This window comes from Dendronephthya gigantea, unplaced genomic scaffold (genome assembly GCF_004324835.1).
Source record: "Dendronephthya gigantea isolate DGI-Jeju-01 unplaced genomic scaffold, DenGig_1.0 000048F, whole genome shotgun sequence".
Lineage (NCBI taxonomy): Eukaryota > Metazoa > Cnidaria > Anthozoa > Malacalcyonacea > Nephtheidae > Dendronephthya > Dendronephthya gigantea.
This window is the reverse complement of record NW_021163058.1, coordinates 1,025,922-1,036,816: the sequence shown is the minus strand read 5'-3', so window position 1 is coordinate 1,036,816 and position 10,895 is coordinate 1,025,922. Positions and strand designations below refer to the sequence as shown.

The window sequence follows — 10,895 nt, the reverse complement described above, 5'->3', positions numbered from 1 at the left end:
CTACAAGGATTATTCATCGCCCTCTCTTTTCTTGTCAATAAACGACTTCTGAAACTTTACCGAGAGTTGCTCTTGCGTTAGCAGAGATCAAAGTAACTGGATGAAAAAAATTGAAAATCACGACTGAAAGCATGATGATGCAGCAAAACAATCACGAGACAAACGATCCTGACCTCTTCACTGATCTGGAAACATTCGTAGTTTTGGCCATGTACAAGAAGAGTAAAGCATTCTTCTTCAACACATACATGAAATATTTTAACGAATAAATGTGGAATTAGCTATAACACAGACCATGGCTCAATTCTTCTCGTTTTCGTGTTTGGCCTATTTCTATATATACAGTTTCAATGAAAAAATATTTATGCATATGTGAAAAAAGAATGTTTCACATCTTTGCATGTAGCTCGTGAGAGTAAAACTTGAAATCCATATCATTAAGGTAGTCATAAATTAAAAGCGTTAAAGTTGTGACGTATTACCAGGTCTATTGAAAGACGTATTACCGGGTCTATTGAAAGACGTAATACTGGGTCTATGGAAAGACGTATTACCGGGTCTATTGAAAGACGTATTACCAGGTCTATTGAAAGACGTATTACCGGGTCTATTGAAAGACGTATTACCAGGTCTATGGAAAGACGTATTACCGGGTCTATTGAAAGACGTATTACCGGGGCTATTGAAAGACGTATTACCAGGTCTATGGAAAGACGTATTACCGGGTCTATTGAAAGACGTATTACCAGGTCTATGGAAAGACGTAATACTGGGTCTATGGAAAGACGTATTACCGGGTCTATTGAAAGACGTATTACCGGGTCTATTGAAAGACGTATTACCGGGTCTATTGAAAGACGTATTACCGGGCTAGTATTGCAGTTGGCCATGTTGTTGTCGATATTAACACAACGAACACAAATAGGTATAAAGCAGCATATTCATTTATTTGTAGCAAATATTAATAAGTTTTTTCTTCTGTTTTCTTATAATTATCTTATATATTACAAATAAACTATAATCCAATTATTAAATTATCTTCATATTATTTGTATTCGGACAAATTCAATTTCCGTAATATGTAAAAAAATAATTTTTTTCATGATTATATAGAAGTTTTTATCTTGTTTCCCAAACTCGCTGAAACCTGAATATTGCCTGAATTTAACCTAATCACATACTCACATGAAGCAAGCCTGTATTATAATTTAAATAGTAGTAAAACTGAAAAGAATCTTTTCTATTTCTCGTTGTATTATCATACAGAAGAGAAATCGTTAGGCATACTGGATACCTTAGTTTCAAAACCTTTTCAAAGATTACCTTTACTTTCTGCGTGATAAATTACAATTATATATTTTCCCTACAGTTTTGTCGAGTTATGTTCTGACTCAGGGCTAATAGACTGGTCACATAGTGAATCTTCAATAGTTAGCGGTGAATCACAAGACAAAGCATCAGTCTCATCATCAGTTCCACCCAGAATGTGCTCGAAACTATCTGTGTTATCATCTGTTGGACTTGTACATGAGTTTTTAATTGGTTCATTAGGTGAATACCCAGCACTATTATCACCATCATTCATCACACAATAATCACCATACACCACACCACTATCACCAGTAATGTCACCTGAATTTATATCAAAACTGTGACCAGTAGCAGTAAGTTCAACATATCCTGGAGATATGTCGCCAGAACGATCATCATCATTATATATCACACGATCATTAGCATGATTATCATTCAATGGCGGACTTTCTTCTACATTCACGTTGGCAAGAGATCTCAACCTGCTGTTCTCGGCTACCAGCTCATTAATCTTTTCTAGAAAAACTTTCTCGTTTCGTTTTATTTCCTTCTTCAAACCACTCACACGACGTTTCAAATTTGCATTTTCCTCAGCTAGTTTCTCAGCTTTCTCTATATATGGTTTCAGAAGCTCTGGATTTATTTCTTCCTCTTGAAAAACTTGATATTCAACTTCAAATCTTAGAATTTTGTCTCCAATATCCATAGCAAGAGCATCCTTAATGATACTTTCTTGTTGATCAACTGCTAACTGTGGTAGGTCAATCTTCAGAAATTCCACAATTGTTTCAAGACTTTCACAAGCCAAGATCTGGTCTTGGAAACGACTGACAAGAGTTATGGCCACCTGCCGGAAAATATTGTGATTCAGAAACACAATAAAGTGGATACGTTGATTGTGAGGTCAGCCAGGTAAAAAAGTCACATTTTGAAAGCTCATAATATGATGACGAATTTACGAAATAAGGCCAGCAGATAACGTAAAATCTGAGAAGGTATTACACCTTTTCGACTTGTTTTTCCGAATTAGAAAGAGGACTTTTCGTACGGCAAAAATGGCGGAAGCGAATGATAAACCTTATTTAGGCTTCTGGAGCGGAAAAGAAACATTTATATACATAATACATACACAATTTATACTAGAAGCTTACCTTGAAAACAGTCTCTAACCCTCCAAGGCACAGCAAATCTTGAGAAAAACATGTGTGTTGTCAGTATGAATGGCAACATGTCATTCAAGAAGAAAATCACTTCTTACCTAGTGCTCGACAAGCAAACGAAACGGGGAACAAGGAAGCAAAGAGAGTAAGAAACCATGATGCAGTATAAAGGGCCGGTGTCACTTCGTAGTTTTCAAAATGATCATAAAGACGAGGGCAGGCATCGTGAAGAAGACGAGAATATTGGTAAAACTGTACCTAAGAGAATTATAAAAAAAAGAAAAGTCCTGAAATGTCTCTACGAAACCGCACATTCTTTATATTTAGCGAAGAGTTGAATATGTAATTTACTTACTCTCAAGCCGCCCATATCAGGCATGTATTGATTACGTAGTCTATAATAGTAATTCAAATGATGCAAAACTTCAAAAGCTTCTTCTTCGCTGAGCTGTCAAGAAAACAATTTTGTGAAATATGTGAGAACAGAGCTTGCAGGTTGATTCAATTATATTCTTTGTATTTAAGTCATTCTGACAGCAATTTGAGAAAAACATATATGTCAAGGCTAAAAGACTTACATGCATGAGAAGTATCCCAGCAACAAAACTTAAACCTTGGCAATATCCGAGTTCAGGATCCAAATTTGAATATGCTTTTAGTAAGTTAAATAAAGCAAACTGACCAACACCCACATGTTGACTAAAGTAAGGGTGCGATGGGAATGTTCGATCTGAAACACAATGAGATTGGTATGGTAAAAGACATTCACACTTCATCAGTGATAGACATCACTGAAGTTTTGAATACCATTATCTTTTAGTTCAACACAGTACACTATGTAAAGGTGTCATTTGCTTTGGGGGTAAACACAGCAACTGACCTACAAAAAATTGTAGTTGCAACCAAACACATTAACTTACTGCAGTCAATGAGTATTGCATGTTGATGAACAGAATTCCTCTCTTTTAATTCTTTGTAAGACTGTATCATTGATAATCTGGGCTTTTGTTTGTTTCTCAACAAATTTTGCTTTAATAAAAATCGCCAAATTTCCCCACGTCGAGTCTTCGGTACACCTGCAGGATTTAAGAATAAGAACTGAAGCCAAAAGATGAACACAAGAATTGAATTTTGGATCGGATCAATAGGAACAGGAATTGTTTTGAATTGATTACTTTGTACTTCATATAAGAAAGCTCCAACATACCAGACCTAACAATATCAACAAGAGAATCCTGATCGACCAAATTTTCATTTGTTAACAATTTATTCCACATTTCATTTGCTAAATTGCTTGATTGAACTTCTTTATACTCCAATTTAAGACGCTTGGTTTTGGCTATGCCTTCGCCAGCTAAAGTAAATATTCCACAAAGAGATAAAAAAAAATATTAACAAAGTACAAAGTATGTTTGAAGCCACTAGGAATACGAATTGGTGTCTCTTCATCATATCACAGCGACTTATTCCTTTTGAAATTACTCAACAGCAACCAATACTGTAGTTATATTACTTGCCATAGCACAGCTCGCGTTACGCTTTGTCAAACATGCGGCGAAACTTTTTACAATTAACATTAAATTACCTCGCAATTTCGAATTCTCTTTTTCCATTCGAATCAAAAGTCGTTGTTCCATGATTGCTTTCTTCCATAATGCCCGAAGCTGCTCACGTGATTTCTTAGCTGTTCTGTCCTCCGCAATAGCCATATTAGGTAGTTTCGATAGTGTGGCAACACTATCAAAGATTGCAAGGCGAAAAGACGGTTTCTTTGATAGCGACTTCTTAGGACTGCTGGTTGTGTTGGAGTCTTCACAATGTGGATCCTCAACACGAAAATGTTCATCATCAGAAACATGCTCTCGACTGTCATCTGGATCTTTTACAACCTGTGAAAATCATGTTTGAAATATTTTTACCTTGTATGTAGTAGAGTATTCAATGGCATCTTTGAAGAGATATTCTTAACTCTGTGCACTTTTTTGTTACATTTTGAGCAATCTTGCAACACAATTAACTTAGTAACGCCCTTGAATCCTCTCATCTTATTCATAGACGAACAAAGTGTACAAGAAAGAATAGTTTATAATTTTTGTTTTGAGGAGCTTGCTAAGTAAGCTTTGAAGAACGGAGGGCAACGTCTTGGTTATTTTCACAAAGAAATTTCAAATTTCAAAACTTCGGTAAAAAGCTAGATCTAAATGCTACTAACTGTAACTAACGTACTGTAACTAACCTAATTTACTAGGTTAACCCTCAAATTAGTACAGTAAATCAGTAAGCATCATATTTGTGACAGGGTAGAAAATAAGTGTTGGTGGCTGTTTGGACTTATAATTCACATGACCTTATCGTGCACATTTAAAGATTCGAATCAATTTTGCACGAAACGTTCCAGGCCAGGAGTTGTACGACTTAATATAACAAAGTAATTTAAACTACCTTGGTTGGTGATTTGAAACCATGACTGATGTCACTGTAGGATCTGCGGTGCGTACGTTTAGGTTTGTTGAGTATTTCATTGCTCGCAGGAACTTCGTTTTTCTCCTCTTCGGTTCCCGGTGTTTTGGGCATCTCGTGAACACTGACACGTTTCTGATGTTGCAATTGATGCCTGCTACCCCCAGTCTAGCAATGTCAAACATGCACCAAAATATAACTTATGTTATTCATTTACTGAAATAACTACACTGCACGCAGGCACAATCACAAATACTGTAGCTGTCAACTTTGTTAAGTTCGGAACATCTAAAAACGGCTGTGATGTTTTATCCAGTAACTATCAGTGTTCTTCTGTGTACTAAATCTAGCAGCACCTCACAATCAGGTTCAAGTCACAGCATGACATGTACTAAAGACTCATACTGTAGCCTCATAGCTTCGTAGTGAGCAGTGATGGCGGCATCGAGCACCTGATTAAATATCCTAGATCGTGTGCTCAATTCATTTATAGTGTAGGTCAGTGTTTCCAGACGCATTCGAGCAATGTCTATAGGCTGATTGCCATGGTACATACGAAAGCTACATGTGCTATATATCTTCAGTATTTTCCCGGATCATCGCAATTAGCTAGTATAAAATACCATCTTCCGCACCTTACTCTCAGCTTCGTCAGCAGAAGATGCCCCATCAAGATCAACTCTACTCCAACTTCTTGTTTTTGACTTAATAAAAAAAATTATATTTTGACCTGTCAAGCCAGTTCAGTGCTACTCGAATAATTACAGAATATAAACAAGAATTACGCCTAAGCATACCCGAAATATATCGCCCAGAGAACGTTTTGCTTTAGCTATGATGTTTTGCGGAGGTCTCTCTTTGGCAGCAGTGCCAGTCCGTTGAACCTGGACGGACGAAAAAGACAAAATTATTAGAATGCACGATAAAGTGCAATAGGTTAATGAGTAATACGTGGTTTCCTGAGATATTCACTTGGAATTTGCAGTCTTAAGGTTAGTAGACAATCAAACTGCTAATTCAATGAAGGCTGTCTTCTAAACGTTAATTCGTAGACTCCAAGGCCAGGTAAATTGCCAGTTTTAGATCCTTAACGTTGGACTATGTATTTTTTACGAGACATTATAAACAGCTCCCATTGGAACATTTCACTCCCAGATGTTATATTGTCGAATTCTCATTTAATAGCTCTGAAACCAGCTTCGTCAAGCAGACAAGTGTATTGTGTCTAGAAAGAATACCATTACCGGAACGATTTTATCAGGTATTCTGTCGATTTTTCCAACACAATTTTAAGAGTCTGACTGGAATTGAAAGTTGAGGAACATGTATAATACCTGAACACGCATTCTTCATACCTGAACACTTGGTAGGTGTCTATGAACCTCCTGCATTTCTTCATACCGTTGACGTATCAATGACATCATAATTTCATTTTGTTCATTTACATCGCGACGTTTCGACTCCGCCTGCAAATAACAATAGAAGAATTTCAACACGATTCTGAATCTCGTTAATTGTTATTTAACAACGCCGAACTGGTGTAATTTTGATGAGATTTCTCTTGTCACCATAATTTGGAAAGCGTAAATCTACAGTAGGTAAACAAACACACGTATCATTCAGAAATGCAAGAGTACATTTACTCTGATTTACCTGGTATTTCTTTTTGAAGTCTTCCAGAACACAATCACCAAAGTTGTTGATTAAATGCTGACGTATAATAGTTTCTTGATCAGTGTGTTTCTGTCCTGTGTAAATAAAGAGCTCAGTGTATTCAGTCATTTATCATTACACTTCAGTGCAGTCATAAGGCATATCTGGCAAAAAATTGACACAATATTTGTGCATTATCTTTAATGTCAAAATGGCAGATCAGTTAGAAATTGGTATAATCTGTATTTTGTAACAGTATACATGTTGTCTCTTGTAGACAATCTTTAGATGCACTTTACTAATTACATTTTTTAATTAGTAAACTATATGTACTGTACCTTCCAACAATTGGCATAAACAATGTAGCTTGTGTAAAGGACAATTTTCACATGGTGCTGTAGAACCTACAGCTTGCCAGGCAGAAGTAAAAGATCTTTTCAAAGATTTCATGATGTTATTCACCTAAAAATTAATAGGGAATTGTTACATCATTTCATGACAAATAAACAACAAACATGTGAAAATTAAGAATGGATGTTAGTGTTATAACTTATAAGCACAATTTATGAGTATAATAAATTAGTAATCATGAAGTATTTCATTAATAGGCAACCAAAATATAGCCTTGTCAGTTTATTAATGTACTTGTAAAACAAACCTCTTGCTTTGATTCAGCTCTGAATACATAACAGTAATATTGGGAACTCTTAGGATGATGACAAATGAAGCCAAAATGCTCTGGTTCAATGGTGCCCTAAAAGGAAATCAAGTTAAATGTGCTCAAGTACATTTAGCGCTAGAGATAAGGGCCAAAAAGAGCCTAGGGAAATATATGCTATATTAGCCACGTCAGGTTAGCTTCTTTTCCTTCAAGGTAGAAGCAGAGAAAGCAGTGCTCACTGCAAGAAGTAGAATAAAAATTGTGTAAAAGCTAATACTTCTCTTCACCCGCTTACTGAAAGAGTATGAAAAAGGCAGACTGTGGTGATCTCAAGACTAACGAGGGGCACCATGTGAGTACACCAGGTTTCTTAAGTTAACTGAGCTATTATGCCATTAAAATAATGTCATTTTATAGTAGAACCTAACTTCCCAAATCTTCTCACTTTAACACAAATTTCCTGTCTTGTAAACTTATGAAACAAGCTAACACAAGAGGTACAGTTATAATTAGAAATCCAATGCCAGCTCTGCCTTACAAAGGTGAACAAAACTTGTAAAAACCAGAATATTCTTATATGTAGGACATTCTTTAATATAACAATTATTAAACACACTATACACTGTACCTGTTGACAGAATGAGATCTCTTGCACTTTTCTTTGCATTACAACTTTCCCAGTTACTGAAGAACTGAAAGTGATTGAATAAACAGAGATATCCATGACTAGAATGCGACTTTCTGAGAGGATACTGAACTTCCTGTTCGACTTTATTGGCTTTCCAAATGGATTTGATTCTTGACGTGCAGTAGGATTCATTAAGAATGAAGGTGTACCATCACTAACAGAACGTGGTCGAACTACATCTTCAGTATCTTCCTGTCCTGGCCTTACACCCTCAATTTCAATGCTCATAGTTTTAATTGGCGACCGTCCAGCACGACGTTCCTCTGTTGGTGTTTCACTTTCATTTTGTTCTGTTCTCAGAGAGTTTAATTTTGATGTCAATAATATCTGTTGATTATGATGATGAAATCTCTCTACTGAATTGTCAATTAAAGTTTCAGGTGCTCTCCTGTGTGATACACCCAGTCTACCAACATATGTTACACTGTATTGCACATGTTGTTGGTCTTCCTTTCCATGCAGGTGATCTTGTAATGCTGCATCCTTTTTGACGATATCTTTCAATGGTAGTGGACGTTTACATTCTTCCAATGCTTGTTTCAATGCTACAAGAAACCGACCAGCCTGCAAACAAACAAGAAACAACATGCAAATAACCAAAAGCAAGGAAATTCCTATCCAAACCCTGGCTACTAGATATTAAAGACATTACTAGTACCGGTATATATATATATATATATATATATATATATATATATATAATTATATATATATATATATATATATAATATATGATACATTTTTAAGTTGCTAAGTTCAATATATATATATATAAATATATATATATATATATATATATATGATACATTTTTAAGTTGCTAAGTTCAAAAAAAGTACTTTTAGAATGGCATTTTTTTTAAATTTGATATATTCATAATTTAGAAAACAATAATTTACAGACATTCTGAGAAAACAATAATAACAATGTACCAACAAGTCAGAAAAAGATTGATTTAATAGCAATGAAAATAAAAATAGAAGAAAACATGCTATCACATATGTAATGACAAAAAACCCCAATATTTGTTAAACCAGGTTGTGGTCAATGTTTCCAACATTGCTGTGCCATTCTTTTAATGTAAAATTTGAAAACTGAGATCTTCAGAAATATATAGATAATTAAATATAAATTTGAAAATGTTGGATGATATTTTTTAAAAATGTTCTCATAAAACAGTATTCATAAGCTTTATTTTTATATCATGAATAAGGCTTTTGAAATGTTGCTCAACACCTACACACTTTCTTAAATTTTTTTGCAACATTTCAAGAGCATGAATCATGTCATATATATAGTTTTGTATAAATATATATCATTTTATATTATCAATTACTTTTACATTGTGGAAACTAGTTTCAAATATGAAACCCTATCCTATTGTAATTAATCAATTTCTTCAATTTTGATACAGTCAAAAATAATCAGTCAATCTTGTCAAACGCATACAATATTTGCCTTCTCCAATGACACTTTTTCAATATTTCAAACAAAAACATGATATCATATGGCAGCTCAGAGCATCAAATGTGAAGGAAAAATTTTAGCACAATTATATCATGCATTTGTATGTTTAATAGGGAGTATATTAAACATTTTTTTGAAATTTTTTATGTTATCCAATTTGGGAAAGTATTTGCATTTCACAGCAAGCAAACGACGTTTACGGTTTACACTATCGTGATTCCAGATGCAAATTACATTTCAAATTTTAATATTATAATTTTAATACATGTCTCTATCATGAAATCAGCAGAGGAAAATTACCTTTGACGTGTTTTCAGCTTCATATACATGGCACGAGCAAGTTGAGTTATTTTTTGTATCTTTGGTAAGATAAGCAAACGTTGAGCTTTCTCTTCCTTCAAGTTTAATGCACTTCGATATTGATACCAAACCATGTTCGACAATTGTATCATTTCCAGTTCCAATAACCTTTGTGTTCCCTACAACAACGTCCAAAGTCTGTCTTTGGCATTTCCTCTTAATCTCAGCCACAATCCAAGGAAGCATACATGATGTGTATCTGTTATCAATAACGAGCGATCCAAAGTAGACCAGCTTAGATCTTTCACCGCTGTCAGAGATGCCATTACTCGTGTTTGATTTTGAAGTAACAGCAGTCTCTTTCATTTTCGTTTAATAGCTTATATTTAAAGTCAGATAGCAGAACTAGCATACGTTTTCATTTTAAAAGAAAAGTGTAAGCAAAAATTACATCTATTGCATTTAATATTTCTAATCATCGTTTCCTGCCACCTTTCTACTCAATCTCTGTTCCACTGCGATTTACTAATATAATTTGCACTTGATTTGACCCTGACACTTGAGAGCATGCGCAACAAAGTCCAAAAACAATAACAGGAAGAATAGATTTTGACTTCCGGGGAAAGGTAATATTGAATTAACACGCGGTTATACAAGTTATACGATGCAATACAATGAGAGTGCGCAACGCACGGCTATACCAATTTGAACAACTTTTCCTGCAGATTTCGTACAACGGTACATTCGCATTGCGAGTTGTAGCTTTATTTACCCACGATAGTATTCCGAATATGACCGTCGTGAATGTTGATCTGCACAGCGCGTACTCTATAACATCAATGAATGTACAATAGAATTTATTAAACCTCATCATAGTTACGAAAATAATTACAAGTTTACAACCATGTATAATATATTACTGATAAGACTTCTAAGTCATATTACAATAGATAGTATACCAATAAGTAATAATACCGTTAGCTAGTCATGTTTAATGTTATTATATTATAGTGAAGTCAATTATCATTTTATACTTTTTTACGCTAATATCATTTACCAGCCTCTACATCTCAATTCACCATGGCTTTCTGTCCAAAGTAAGTCAATTCCACAGTAAGGACAAAACATTAAATCTGTTGAGTATTCGCGATATGGATGAAATTCACAATGAAAACGAACTCGTCCAAAGAACTGTTT

At 34.7% G+C, this 10,895-nt stretch overlaps 1 protein-coding gene across 1 annotated transcript; it reads right to left on the bottom strand.

Annotated features, from left to right (window-relative positions):
• Nucleotides 1–992: 992 nt before the first annotated feature.
• On the bottom strand, nucleotides 993–10,219 carry LOC114528235 (TBC1 domain family member 1-like). Its single transcript, XM_028549858.1, has 17 exons — nucleotides 9,699–10,219; nucleotides 7,874–8,497; nucleotides 7,243–7,338; nucleotides 6,923–7,046; nucleotides 6,585–6,679; nucleotides 6,287–6,397; nucleotides 5,729–5,815; nucleotides 5,567–5,635; nucleotides 4,914–5,099; nucleotides 4,057–4,360; nucleotides 3,679–3,825; nucleotides 3,392–3,547; nucleotides 3,050–3,201; nucleotides 2,827–2,919; nucleotides 2,570–2,729; nucleotides 2,463–2,500; nucleotides 993–2,158 (listed from the first exon to the last, which is right to left on the bottom strand). Exons 1-17 carry the CDS (start codon nucleotides 10,062–10,064, stop codon nucleotides 1,364–1,366), a joined length of 3,603 nt encoding a protein of 1,200 aa, XP_028405659.1. The 5' UTR covers nucleotides 10,065–10,219; the 3' UTR covers nucleotides 993–1,363.
• Nucleotides 10,220–10,895: the final 676 nt, after the last annotated feature.

What these genes read in the sequence shown, in the direction of transcription:
- LOC114528235 (XM_028549858.1), bottom strand. Translation starts at nt 10,064, where the DNA reads ATGAAAGAGACTGCTGTTACTTCAAAATCAAACACGAGTAATGGCATC. An exon ending in CTGACGAAGCTGAGAGTAAG is followed by an intron (nt 5,100 to 5,566) that starts GTGCGGAAGATG and finishes TGACATTGCTAG; the next exon opens with ACTGGGGGTAGCAGGCATCA. An exon ending in GTTTGCTTGTCGAGCACTAG is followed by an intron (nt 2,501 to 2,569) that starts GTAAGAAGTGAT and finishes GTTTTTCTCAAG; the next exon opens with ATTTGCTGTGCCTTGGAGGG.